The following is a 14,913-nucleotide window of genomic DNA, read 5'->3' as shown; positions in this document are numbered from 1 at the left end:
GACTTTGGTTTGCTGTCTCACTGAAGGCAAGTTCCTGCCAAAGACCCATTGCTGCTTGGATGACCTCTGGTTCCCTATGGCCCTAAAATTAGAAATGAATGAATGTCAGTTCTTTTTTGTAAATGATCTGCTTCATGCAGTTTGTCACAGAAGAAAATGCTTGTATGCAATGTTCAGATGTTAACAAGAAAAACTGAAATATTGGGTGCACCATCAGCTCAAGATACGTTATTGATTGAACAGTAATATGTTGTATTTAAAGGTCAATGGATGTGTTTACTTCAAATTTCTAAAGCAATTTTTTCATTTCTTTTTCAGGGTTTTCCTGGATTGAAGGGTGACAAGGTAAGGTATACTTAACAAAAACAAAAAGTGGGCAATATAATGAACCTTACTTACTTACTTACTTACTTACACACAACACTTTGACACTGATATTTTACATTATGATGGGAATTTGTACATAAATGAGGTAAATGTCAGTAGCAAAATTTTACAATTCAAATAACATAAACAGTTCCATTTAGTAGTATTAGCAGCAAAATTTTCATGTTTAGAGAGTACAGCAAAATGCTTCTTTACATATTTGACCAACATGCAACAAGCTGTAACAGCCAACTCACTCTCCAAAACCAGCAGCTACACCACCAAGACCCATGGCCTGGCAAGTTGGGGACGTCAGACCCAACAAGCTGTACTATTTCCAAAATCCGACCCCCCCAACCAACCCCGACATAACATTCAACCCCAAAAGTGTCCGGTGGAAAGTAATAATAGAAAGAAAAAGTGCAGCACAAAGTTAATATACAATACAAAGCCTCCCTTTAGCCACGCTGAACACAAACTCAATAAGACACATAGAGAGTATGAAACTCACATAAAAGTCCAGAAGATTTAATGGAAAGTGGATAATGTTTGTGAACCTGGTTCAGCTGGAAAAATTGTCCTACAGAAATTACACAGATGAAAATGATGGCTTGCTCTTCCCCCCAAACAACAAGAAACAGTCTTATCTTCGGTACGTGGCATAATCCAGAACCCTGGGGTTTTGCGGTGCAAAGATGTTATTGTTGGGTGTTGAAAGTGGCAGGTAGACATAGGCGTGAATGATTTGGATCACTGCTTCCTTCTGTCTTTGTAGCGAATTAATGGTCTAGTAGAACAGGATTTTATTTTTTTTTTCCTTTCTGTCCTTTCATTCAAATAGTGAATGATCGGATGCAGGTGATGGGATTGACATGACAAATTATCGTGAGGGACCACAGTTCCACAGTGTTAACCTTCCCCTTTTGTTTCTAGGGGAGCATATTTACAAACACACAGACCATGTAAACAGGACAACAAGACAAAAGAGGGAACCCAGCACAAAATACATTTACGACGACATTAATCATGTAGCACCACTACATTGTCTCCCCTCTCTAGTGCTTCATTTTATTGAACAGAAAACAAAAAGTAGCTTACTTGATTTTTAGTAATGCTTCCAGTTATGAAATCCTGTGAACAAATGTCAGTATAATTAATAGAATGGAACAGAAATAGTTGTGTATGTAGTATAAAATCTTTATGTCTGACCTAAAAACAGAACAGTAGCCATATTCCATGCAGCCCAGAGTAAGAAAGTGAAAATGTGATGTGCAACCACACATCCTGCTGGTGGATGGATAGGTGAGTGAATGTATAATTCTGAAATAGGTGATTATTTTATCGTATTGCCTGATGGCAACACACAGACCTCAAAGTTGGTAGTGAAAAGATAAAAAACTCAAACTTCATAGAAAAATAACTGAGCTTTCCTGTTAAGGCTGAGATATATAAGTTATATATATATTAAGCGACCTGGTCCGAACACCATCAGACAGACACCAGCACAAGTACAAAATACACGTTTATTTCTCTAATAAAGTCCGCACAACACAAAGTGCTCCCAGCACCAATCACCCTCAACATGGGCTGTTCTCTCAGTGTCCGTGGGCCGCCTTTCTTACTTCCGTCACTGGAGCTTTGTCCTGCCCCAGCTCCCGACTCTAGCTCTCCAACTGTAGGAAGGCAGCCCCTTTTATGTCCACCCGGATGTGCTCCAGGTGCTTGTTGATGACCTTCTGGCAGCACTTCCTGGTGTGGCGGAAGTGCCGGACAAGCACCCGGAAGCAGTCCAGGTATCCCTGGAAGGTTCTTGCTCCACCTGCCCAGGTGTGGCGGAAGCACAGGTCTCCCAGGATCCACGATGCTTGGGGCGGCCCCTGGCAGTGGCCATGGGCCCCAATGGGTTTGAGCCTCTTTGCTCCGTCCCTGTGGTCCCCTCATCATCCAGGGCAGTTGCCTCTTCGTGGCCCGGGGAACGTATAGACCACCTCCTTCCAGGTGGCCCGGCTGGGTCTCTATGTATATACATACATACATAAACAATTAATATTTATTATATAAATAAACAAACAAATAAATAAATAGATTTATTTATGTACAGTACACCCCCCAAATTCACGGGGGTTACATTCCTAGAGCACCCGCAAATTGTGAAAAACCGCGGATTTTGTATGTGGTTAAAAAATTGCCTATTTTTATAGTTTAAACCCTAAATATGCCCCCAAAACACTTTAGTTTAATTTCAAACTCAGCTTAATACATTACCTAAAAATAAAGAATGTAAAAGTAAAACTGTATACTGTACTGCTATGTCTCCTGCAGTGCTAGAATGTAAAATACAGATGTTACCGCTATATATACTGTAGTTCATGTAAGCGTGTTTTCATTGCCAGAAGCCTTAGAAGGTGCAGGGCGTTTCGGTGGCATCTTGGGGCTTTAACCCTTAAACTGCCACATACTTGGGGGTTAATGCATCCCTGGACGCCAAATACTTTTTTGCTGCACTTTAAGTAAATTACACAATTCACAAAGAAAAAGTGAAATTTCAATAGAAAACATTTTTTTTCAAGCAAAGATTATCACAATTGCTGCAACACAGATAATTTTACACACTGCTAATAAACTGTAAAAACTATTTAAAAAACTACTGGAACAATATGTACAAGGTGCAGCTGACGCCATTGATGGAATTCATTAAATCACCGAGCCAACTGCGCTTGAACTGGCAGCACGCAAACACACAGAGGTAAACACTGATGATGTCTTAGTCCCAGAGACAGTGAGGCTGCAGTGTGTCATGCTTGGGTCACAGAATTGCATAGAAACACAGGAGATTGTAGAGACAGGAACTTTATTTAAACACTTCAAACAAACAAACATGTCTCTTTCAGAAGTAAAACAAGCTCAGTATGCAGTTATTTATCGATTAAGGAATAGACAAACGTCATAGGGGAGCACAACCCCTAACAGGAGCAGAGAATGTCTGGGGGAGGAGAGAGAAACAAAGCAATCAGCCAAAAAGGACAGGTGCTGTTCAGTCTTTTAAGTCAGCTCCTGTGTGCTCGCAAATGGCACTGGGAAACGAATATAACTGATTGTGGTGGTTTAAGGGTTAAGAGGAACAAAATGGAAAATACAAGAACACTCAGCTGGAGATGCATCACAGTCAATCAGCAGCAAGGAGAAATGAATAACGCTGCAGCGGTCCGGTGCCGCTAAGATTCACACCATCGAGAAGACAGCGATTTATTTATTTTTATGGTGGAGATTCCAGGGATGCACCCAGCCTTGACCCAACCCACGCGCACTCACAAACAGAGACAAAAACAAAGCAATCTGGTAATCAAACAGCAAATAAATGAAAACAACGATACCATCCCTGTTCCCCGTACAGTGATTACACATTAAATACATCAAAGCACCAACAAAACACACACAGTAAATCATGAAAAACGGCAATGGATGAAATGTAATGATAAAATAGATAGCCCAGAGATCTACACGTTGAATGGGAATGTAAAGATAGTCCTACCGCTAGTTCCTGAAATGGTGAAGACAGGTTCAGTAGCGCTTCTTTCTTTGCAGGATGGCCATGAATCCACTTACAGTCCTCATGTACACAGGCAAGCAACAGATAATGCAGACACCAAACACGAAACGATCCAGGACAAAACAAATAACTACAGGTAACCCAACAGAAGGCAGGCAGAGAGACAGAAACTTGAAACACAAATTACAAAAACTTTTTTTTTGGTTTTGGTCACCGGCTCCCTTTGTAAAAGCCGCGCTGACATCCTTTGACCCCAATAGCCCCAGCACCCACAGCAGAAGACCAATCAGAGCCGCTTCAGGGACTGCTGGGAGTCACAGTTTCAAATTCTATTGGCTACAAAACCCCTTGGGATTAATAAAGTATCTATCTATCAATCTATCTATCTATCTACTTTCACCATCCCAAGCCGCGTTTCCTCTACAGTTACTTCCTGTTCTCTCTACAGGACAGTATTGCCACAAAAAAGCCATAAAAATTGCTGAGGATATTTGCGGTTTCCGCTAATAATTATTAGATAGGCTCTAAGGAAAAATCCGCAAATGACTGAGGCAGCCAACTCTGAACCGCGACTTCGCGGGGGTCTACTGTATATAAACAAATTTCAATTCAACATCAGCAAGACAAAAGATGTGGTGGTGGACCTTTAGGCATGCAAAGGAGCAGATGAGACCTGTCACCATTTAGAAGGACAAGGAAGTGGTGGAGAGCTACAAATACCTTCGGCTTCATATAAACAACAAACTGAACTGGTCTGACAACACAGTGGCGATGTATAAGATGGGCCAGAGCAGACTGTACTTTCTAAGTTGACTCAGGTCTTTTGATGTTCGCAGCAAGCTACTAGAAATGTTCTATCAGTCCATAGTATCCAGTGTGGTGTTCTACACTGTGTTCTCCTGGGGAAGCAAGTTGAGCTCAAAAGAAGCACAATGCCTGAATAAACCTATGAGGAAACGATGTCTGGACAAACCCTGGACATACTGGAATCTGCTGTAGAAAATAGAATGGTGGCAAAGTTGGATGCCATCATGAAAAATACCCTCTGTCCCCTCCAGGATCACTTTTAGCTACAGAAAAAACTTTATCTAATCTAATCTTTTCTAATAATGCTGTAGCTTCTTGAAACAAGCAGCTATTAAAGAATGGACATAAGAGTCTTTGGTAAAACAGTAACATGGCCAAGTTTATTCTCTGTGGCTGAATTTATCGCTCTACAGCTGGGACCATGAGGCTTGGTTCACAGGAAAGTTCCAATAGATAGTTGGCTTGATAAAACACTAACAAGACAGCTCTTCCTGTTGGTTATTAACTGAGGTGGTCCTCAAGCTATTTTATTTTGCGACTCTATACAACATGCAACAAAATGCTTGAAAAGAGAGGACCTTTCTGAGCTGAAAAATGAATAGTTATACCGTTATAAAACATTGAAAAACTGAAAAAAGCCAAATTGTACAATGCAAGATGTGCATCTCATAGCTGGCCCTGAGCAGCTTGGCAATAAGTGACTTCATTCATTTTAACATTTTACTTTCCTTTTAATGTTTAATGTTGCCTTTTAAAATAGCTCAATATCTAAAATGTATGCTACATCCAACCAAAATCATGATCACACTTACAAACTTGATATTAAAACTCACAAAACAAACCCTGCTTAATGCATTCAACCATCATTGTTGTTTGGACTTTTTTGAATATCAGAGTTGCATATACAACATTGTGAACCTATAAGTTATATATGAAGCTGCTAACATAATAACCTAAAAATCAATATTTACACTAAGAACATTTTTGCCCAAATTTTAGAATCACTGTGCTAACTACTGTGATAGGCAGACATTATTATTTACCAAAGTGAGTCCAATAAAGAACGAATTCTCTATTATATAAATGATTTTGTGCTTCATCTTTATCTTGCTCTTTGTTCATCCCTGGATATATATATTTCAAAGTGGCCTTGCTACATAGCTCATCTAGCATCTAATATTTCTAACACAAGTTGAAATATATTGATACATGTCTAAAAATACTGTGTGTAAAACATGAAAATATACACAAAATCACATGTATTGTATATCTGCATATACCTTTAAGGCATAAATCATAATGACAACACAATTATTTGTTATGTTTATTACACATTACAAAGGACTCAAAATTATTTCCCACTACTAGGAGCAGACTGAACTGTTTGTTTTTGGATTGTTAGAATAACCACTTTTTTTTAATTTAGGGTGAAAGAGGGGCTCAAGGAAAAAAGGTAAGGGACATTTACATTGTAATTCTAATTACTAATTTACTGTTATACAAATGTGTCTTTAACTGTAACAGTTAATAAATAACACTCAGTTTCTTCTTTTATTTAGGGGGACGAAGGGCTATCTGGTCGCAATGGAACTGACGGACAAAAGGTAATTACATTTTTTAGGGAAGAAAAATAGTAATTTCTAAGATTAAAAAAATGAATTGGAGTCATGGGCAGCTTGATGGCACAGTGGTTAGTGCTTCTGCCTCACAAAAAGAGCACCTTTTGCTCAACTCAGCTCCTGGTAAATGTCTGTGTGGAGTTTGTTTGTTCTTCAGAAACATTTTCTTTTCTCTGGGTACTGCAGTTCCCAAAGATATACATGTTAGAATAACTGGCCATCCTAAACCAAACCTGGATGAACTAATGCAGGTGTGTAGCTGATTATGCCATGTGATAGACTGGCACCAAATCCAGGATTGGCTCCTGCCTTGTGTCTGGCGCTGTCAGGATAGTCCAACCCCAAATTGAAGAAGAGGATTTGGGATTGCTATATTATCTCACGAATTTGGAGCATATCTTTTACTTATGATTTTTATTCTGATAAATGCTTTTGAGCCAAATGCTTGGTGAGTACAATAAATAGATAACTAGGAAACCTAAATGGAAACAAGACAGTTTTGTTTATGCCGTTATTTAAAACTTAAATACAAACAATCTTGGCAGACGTCACTTTTACCTTGTGTGGATAATCCAAAATTTAAACAACCTGCTTTAAGTAACAGTGGCCACCCAGGTTGTTGGTCAATTTTGTTTAATTGTTCCTACTAAGGAGCCATATGGTTACTATTAAATCTCACTCTATTTGAAAGTTTCCTAAACATAGTTTATAAGGAAACTGTATACTGTATACTCCTTTGAATCAATACATTTAAATTAAGTTTTCAAGTCAGCGTGACTATAGAATTTAATGTTTCATCAAAAAAAGCCTCTGAGGTGTTCTTTTTATACTAAAAAATTACTTTTACATTTATTAGTAAACCTAAATCATTTTTACATTTCCACTGAAACCAGTTTCCGTTGTATTAATGAATTGCTTCCGTTTTATGCTATTTCAATTTTCCATTTTCATACATTAGTGTAGTCGAGGACTTTCATTTAAAGTCATACCAGACTACAATAAGCAGTGAAGTGGGCTTCCTCCACTGCTAATAATCTTTCATTATTTTTTCCAGTGTGTTTTGCCTTTTAATTTAACGCTGAGGAAGTTTTTATTGTAGCTGAGCATAAAAATGATCAAAGCCTACATTAAGGACATGTGCAAGTCCTAAAGTGCCCTCCATAATTTTAATGATGGTTTACGTTTTCCTTCATTAAAAATGTTAAACTTTTCTGTTTCTATTCAGGGTAGACTGGGACGGATAGGGCCTCCAGGCTGCAAAGGAAGTTCTGGTGATAAGGTTAGTTTACTTTTTTGCTTTTTAGTTAGCAAAATTGTCAGCATGATTATTTTTTAATTAAACTGTATATAAATGGCTGAACTGGGGAAATAATAACTATATCATATACTTTTTAATGAAGTGACTTTTAAGTAATGAAGATCAAAGATACAATAAGAAAGTCTAATAGCCTTAAGTGATATCGTGAAACTGGCAAAAAACAGAATTACAATTATTTAAACAGATGCTGAGTGTGTTTTTTTTTCAAAGTGTTAACCCATTTGGGATGTTTGTCAGTAAAGTCATTATTATAGCAGCAAAAGAATGGCAACAATATGATGCTGACCCAACATCAGCTGTATTATTCTTTGTTATGAAGGACTTTTGTATGATGTGCCAGTGCTGCCTTCTCAAGAAATGCGAAAAAAAAAATGATCATTATCTCTTGTTCAACTAATGCAAATGTGAAAACACATTCAGATAATTTGCTCTTAATATATAAAAATAAAAAAAAAGAAGAAGCTTTATTATCAGTAACTTTTATTGCATGTATTTCAGCATTCAACGGTAAGGCATCACTGGATCCACTATTTCATACCATGTGTCTAACAATAATTCTGTTAATCATTAATTTACTAATAATATGCAGTTAAACATTCAAACATTCACTGATAACAATGTGCAGATGTTTTGAACCATACATTGACACAAACAGTATTTCTACACATTAAATGAAAGGATAAATATAAAGAAGTTTAACCTAAATAGGAAGAAGAACATTGTATTACATTTCAAGTGAAAAAAAGGTTTAAGATATCAATCTCTATATTAGAAGATATAAAGCACGGTGGAAATACCTCTGGCCTCTAACAAGTTCACCAAAGGTTGTTTCCTGCAGTTTCAGTGTAGATTCTTGACTAAGACTTATCTGTCCTTCCTAGTAATTTAAGGGAGTCTTTGTGCATATTTTGTCTGTTGGCATCTAGTGCAAAATGTTGCCTCAAACTCCAGCTGGTTATCCATTTCTGGCCACTAAACATAGCTTACTGTATGGCAAGAGATTTCCTAAGTTATATTAAAGGCTTGAGAGTCATGAAGTAGTTTACGCATATTGTCCTGAACTACAATTGACACCACAACATGGCTGATCAACACTTCAGAGCATTTGTGTGTTGTAAACTGATTCATTGACAAAATATGTCAGTTCATGGCCTTGTACATCAAGTGCCAACCATGCAACAAATGAGATAGACCAGGATCCTTTTGAGTAAGTGCTATAATTTTGTTGGCTCAAAAATAGGACCTCAATTGAGGTGGGCTATCAGCAACAGTGTGGCATCAAGCATCCACTGTTATCAATCAATGAGCACACAACAGTACAGAAAGATGTACAGTGCATCCGGAAAGTATTCACAGCGCATCACTTTTTCCACATTTTGTTATGTTACAGCCTTATTCCAAAATGGATTAAACTCATTTTTTTCCTCAGAATTCTACACACAACACCCCATAATGAAAATATGAAAAAAGTTAACTTGAGGTTTTTGCAAATTTATTAAAAATAAAAAAACTGAGAAATCACATGTCCATAAGTATTCACAGCCTTTGCTCAATACTCTGTCGATGCACCTTTGGCAGCAATTACAACCTCAAGTCTTTTTGAATATGATGCCATAAGCTTGGCACACCTATCCTTGGCCAGTTTCACCCGTTCCTCTTTGCAGCACCTCTCAAGCTCCATCAGGTTGGATGGGAAGTGTTGGTGCACAGTCATTTTAAGATCTCTCCAGGTGTTCAATCGGATTCAAGTCTGGGCTCTGGCTGGGCCACTCAAGGACATTCACAGAGTTGTCCTGAAGCCACTCTTTTGATATATTGGCTGTGTGCTTAGGGTCGTTGTCCTGCTGAAAGATGAACTGTCGCCCCAGTCTGATGTCAAGAGCGCTCTGGAGCAGGTTTTCATCCAGGATGTCTCTGTTCATTGCTGCAGTCATCTTTTCCTTTATCCTGACTAATCTCCCAGTTCCTGCCACTGAAAAACATCCCCACAGCATGAGGCTTTCAGGCACCGCTCATCACCATGCTTCACTGTAGGGATGGTATTGGCCTGGTGATGAGCGGTGCCTGGTTTCCTCCAAATGTGACGCCTGGCATTCACACCAAAGAGTTCAATCTTTGTCTCATCGGACCAAAGAATTTTGTTTCTCATGGTCTGAGAGTCCTTCAGGTGCCTTTTGGCAAACTCCAGGTGGGCTACCATGTGCCTTTTACTAAGGAGTGGCTTCTGCCTGGCCATTCTACCATACAGGCCTGATTGTTGGATTGCTGCAGAGATGGTTGTCCTTCTGGAAGGTTCTCCTCTCTCCACAGAGGACCTCTGGAGCTCTAACAGAGTGACCATCGGGTTCTTGATCACCTCCCTGACTAAGGCCCTTCTCCTCAGTTTAGATGGCCGACCAGCTTTAGGAAGAGTCCTGGTGGTTTCAAACTTCTTCCACTTACGGATGATGGAGGCCACTGTGCTCATTGGGACCTTCAAAGCAGCAGAAATTTTTCTGTAACCTTCCTCAGATTTGTGCCTCAAGACAATCCTGTCTCGGAGGTCTACAGACAATTAATTTGACTTCATTGTTGGTTTGTGCTCTGACATGAACTGTCAACTGTGGGACCTTATATAGACAGGTGTGTGCCTTTCCAAATCATGTCCAATCAACTGAATTTACCACAGGTGGACTCCAATTAGGCTGCAGAAACATCTCAAGAATTATCAGGGGAAACAGGATGCACCTGAGCTCAATTTTGAGCTTCATGGCAAAGGCTGTGAATACTTATGTACATGTGCTTTCTCAATTTTTTTATTTTTAATAAATTTGCAAAAATCTCAAGTAAACTTTTTTCACGTTGTCATTATGGGGTGTTGTGTGTAGAATTCTGAGGAAAAAAATGAATTGAATCCATTTTGGAATAAGGCTGTAACATAACAAATTGTGGAAAAAGTGATGCGCTGTGAATACTTTCCGGATGCACTGTAAAACCGCTTTATACCTGTTTGTTGTTAGCTTTATAATTTGGTTTCCAAAATTCCTTAAAATCAATAAGGTAATATATAATTAGGAATAAATCTGTGTGTTTTATTATTATTAAAGACTGTGGAAGACTTTGCCTATGGGAATGCCAAAGTTAGTACCAGAGGAATAAAAATATTACAGGATAATTCAACAATATAAAATTTGAGACTACAATTTAAGACCAAATTTAATGAATCTGGTTTAATAATGACATTTGTTATGTTAAATACGTATTTTGTTGGTGGTAGCAAGACTTAATGACGATTAATGAGTTTATTGGTTTCAGCCAGCTAACACAGTATTTTTCTCTACATGCACAAACCACCCGAAAACTTTAATTGAGTCAAGATGTCAGCCAACTGAAATAAAAAATTACCACAATTTATACAAGTTTTTGTTTCATATAGATATATACTGTAGATTATCCACATTTAATATAATCTTCATTAAACAGTTTAAGATATTAGAGGAAGCAATACTCTGGAAAAATTCTATAAATTCTGTGTTCAATACGATTATGAAGGTTTAGAGATTTTAGTTTTTTTTGTGTTAACTAATCAAAGCTGTTATCTTTTTCAAAATAAAATTCAAGCCCAATGTGCATTGGTTTTAAAAAACATGAAATATAAATGCCACTGACTGCATACTTCACAAACATATGATCTTAATGAATCTTATTTATCTGTCTTCTATGGAGTTTGATCCCTAGGTAAGGAATAAGCTGAGAAGGTTTCTAAGAGCAATTCTTATCTATAGCACCTTTTACAGTATATATAAAGGTTCCAGCTAATAAATTTATCAATTGTAAAACAAAAATGCTTCATTTGGGTACAATCAAGTTTATTTCTGTATATATGTTCTAGGGACCACCAGGATATCCTGGTGAAATCGGTGAAAGGGGACAAGCCGGAGATCCTGGATCTAAGGTTTGGTATTTTATTTATTAAGATTTTTTAGATCAGTTACAAATTTCAGATAAAAAAAAAATGATTCTAACTTACTAGTATCAATTTTATGTATAAGAAGTATGTTATTGGAATCGTAGAGGGAATGTTCACAGGTCATCATCTTTTCAGTTGAAAAAAGAAGCTTTGAAAAAAAAAAAATAGTATTTCAATGAAGTAAAGCTGAAAGTATATCATGTAGCAAACTCATGCAGGTAATTGCTTTACCTAATATTCGAAGTTTACCATAAAGAAATTTTAACTTTATAGAATAAATTGTTTTGGGATGGAAATATACATAAGCACAGTTAATATAGTAGTTGATGACAACTTTACTGGATGATGGTGTAGTATGTTGGACATTAAGTTCCTCATAAATGGCTTCCAGATGATACCCTGCTCTTTCATTTTACTCATGGAGGATGAGCCATTGAACTGTTCATAACATGAGAAGTTAGGGTTTCTTTGAGCTGTAGTAGCTGTAGAATTTCCTTCTAATTTTAAATGTTGTCATTTTTGTTTGTTATGATTAAAATGAATGGAAAGAGTTACTATCTGAACATCCAAATGCTACATTCTCAGGAGCAGATCCTTGTTTGTTATTGTGGATATAGCAGAGACAAATAAAACCAGGAACCATTTAGGTACACATTAATGAAAATATTTCTAAAATTGAAAAACATTTTTTTGGTAAGTCAAACTGTATACTAACAAAAATACTACACATATGTTAACACTGCTCACACAAAGAAGCATTCAAGATTATATGCCTCCTCACTGGTAAAGGGTTTGGAATGAGAATCTGGGAAGGTGAGTGCTGTTTCGGTCAGTTTAACTTCTTTCTTTTTTACCATACTTAACATTTTTATGCTTTGGGTATGTTGATAACATTAGTTTTTGGGGAAAACAGTACGGCTACATGATATTTTAGCGAGGCTCATGCACATGTGTGTTAACCTATGATGTTGTGCATTAGTTTGCACTACATTCACTGGATTACAGTGTGACTTTTCCTTTGCCTAAGGAAAGGAAAACGTTTATGTCCATCCATATAATTTTAGAAAAAGATCCAAAAATGAAGTGTTTAAGATTCAGAACATATAATAGATTAGGACGTTGTTCATTTTATAGATACATAAAGCAAAAAATCTTAGACTTAGGACTTGTTACAAATAATTAATCTTTGACACTGTGACGGACAGCCGGGTCCCATGCCAGGCCGGGACGCCTCTGCCGCATACGTCCCGGGGGAGCCGTCATGGAAATTGCAATACCTTCCCCGGGGCGCTTGGGGGCAGTCTCCCTGGCAGTGGATTCCTCCTCAATCTCCCCCGTGGCTCCATGGGACATGGAGTCCACCACAGCAGCCCGGTAGGGAGATGGGGTGGCCGCTAGGGGGTGCTGCAGAGATCCAGCCACCACACTGGAGGGTTTATCAGCCCCACCCGGAGGTGCAATTAAGACCAGCTGGTCAGGCACCTGGATCACTTCCGGGTGGGGTATAAAAGGGCCTGCCTCCCAGCAATCGAGGCCAGAATCAGGAGGAAGAGGACGAGGTTGCCTGGGAGGAGTGGTGGAGCAGGAAAGTGTTTGGTTTTTGTGTATTTGGTGCTTTGGACTGTGTTTGGGTTGTGTGGCACGGGGAAGGCGTGTCACACAGCTGAAGAAAAATAAAAAGCCTTTGAGTGTGAACACGTGCCTCAGCGTGGTCTGTGCCGGGTCAGGCGCTATATAGCGCCTTGTTTACAACACTTAGGAGACAAAAATAAAATACAGTGCATCATCAAAGGTGAAATTTCACTACTGATAACTTAGTTTGCATTTTAATTTCAACCAAAATGCATATTGAGCAAAATGTGTTGTTTTTTTTCTTTTGATTTTTGTGTGCTTAGTCTCAGTATTTTCCAGTTTCATCAAGTGAATGCAAACGTGGGTTTTCATAAATTAATCTCTTCTCTTTATATGATTAGTTGGCTCTCTGCTCAAACGCTTCAGTCCTGTAAGATATGTTAACTCATGGCTGTTACAAGGATGACAACTGTCACTCAAAGTAAAGAACAAATTAGGAAGACTGCATTCGATGAAAACATGCAAAACATTTGGAATTTTCTTTAAATCTCAATCAAATTAAGCACTAATTGCTTTGTGGGACTACATCACTTTTTTGTAGAATGTAAAACTTGTCATTAACTTGCAGTTGGCGCAGCACTACATTAGCATCTTATCTGTCCTGCATCCAGTCTTACACTAGATACTACTGAGAGACTTTCTCTCTCCACAACCTTGTACTGAAGATTGCAAGGTCAGAAATGGCTCCAGGACATTTTGGGTCCCCTGTTGTACTAGACTCTTAAAAATATTTATATTGTTCTCTTAGACATTATGGGACTGTGGAAATACTGTTTTATATTAGATAATTTATTAGTGCATGTTATAAAATGAAAACCTTTCACCAGAAGATGTGCTTTTTATATATTGTCACACAAGTGGTGTATATGTCCAGTTAAAATGGTAAGTTTTATTATATTAATGGTTGTTTATAGTCAGTCTTTTATGGGTCTATAATTTTGCTATAATAAATTATTTTGAATATACTATATAAAAAATGGTTTCTCGACTTCACTACGGGTGGCACGTTGGTGCAGTGGGTAGCGCTGCTGCCTCGCAGTTAGGAGACCCAGGTTCGCTTCCTGGTTCCTCCCTGCTTGGAGTTTGCATGTTCTCCCCGTGTCTGCGTGGGTTTCCTCTGAGTGCTCCGGTTTCCTCCCACAGTCCAAAGGTATGCAGGTTAGGTGTATTGGCGATTCTAAATTGTCCCTAGTGTGTGCTTGGTGTGTGTATGTGTGTGTGTGTGTGTGCGCCCTGCCCAGGGTTTGTTTCCTGCCTTGCGCCCTGTGTTGGCTGGGATTGGCTCCAGCACACCCCCGTGACTCTGTGGTTAGGATATAGCGGGTTGGATAATGGATGGATGGACTTCACTATTGTGATTTCATTGTCATTGTAATTTCACAAACAGCACTTTTACAAATTTTTTTTTGTTTACAGTTTTTTCTAATAGCTTCTTTTTCATGTTAATTAATAACATTAACTTTAGACTATTTTGGGAGCACTCTACTACCTCTTCAGTAATTACTGTACAATCGCATTGCTAACACTGTAAAAATAACATATTCCACATATTGTCACATTGGTTAAGTTATTTGTTTCTTTGAAATTTGTGTATATTAATTTATGACATGGTAGACTGAGTCATATACTGTATGTTGGCTACACAGAGCAAATATTTAATAAGCCAATACTG

General features: G+C 38.1%; 1 protein-coding gene across 3 annotated transcripts in view; it reads left to right on the top strand.

The window, feature by feature from the left end:
* Positions 1-14,913, top strand: part of LOC120531237 (collagen alpha-2(VI) chain-like) — a 91,240-nt gene that overhangs the window by 27,806 nt on the left and 48,521 nt on the right. For all 3 annotated transcript variants that reach the window (XM_039756469.1, XM_039756471.1, XM_039756472.1), the window contains exons 8-12: positions 319-345; positions 6,150-6,176; positions 6,283-6,327; positions 7,568-7,621; positions 11,532-11,594. In XM_039756469.1, the coding sequence (XP_039612403.1) occupies positions 319-345; positions 6,150-6,176; positions 6,283-6,327; positions 7,568-7,621; positions 11,532-11,594 (216 nt within the window). The remainder of the gene's footprint in view (positions 1-318; positions 346-6,149; positions 6,177-6,282; positions 6,328-7,567; positions 7,622-11,531; positions 11,595-14,913) is intronic.

The sequence above is a fragment of the Polypterus senegalus genome, chromosome 6 (assembly GCF_016835505.1).
Source record: "Polypterus senegalus isolate Bchr_013 chromosome 6, ASM1683550v1, whole genome shotgun sequence".
NCBI classification, from domain to species: Eukaryota; Metazoa; Chordata; class Cladistia; order Polypteriformes; family Polypteridae; genus Polypterus; species Polypterus senegalus.
The sequence above is the reverse complement of the archived record's forward strand: the minus strand, read 5'-3'. Positions and strand labels throughout refer to the sequence as shown.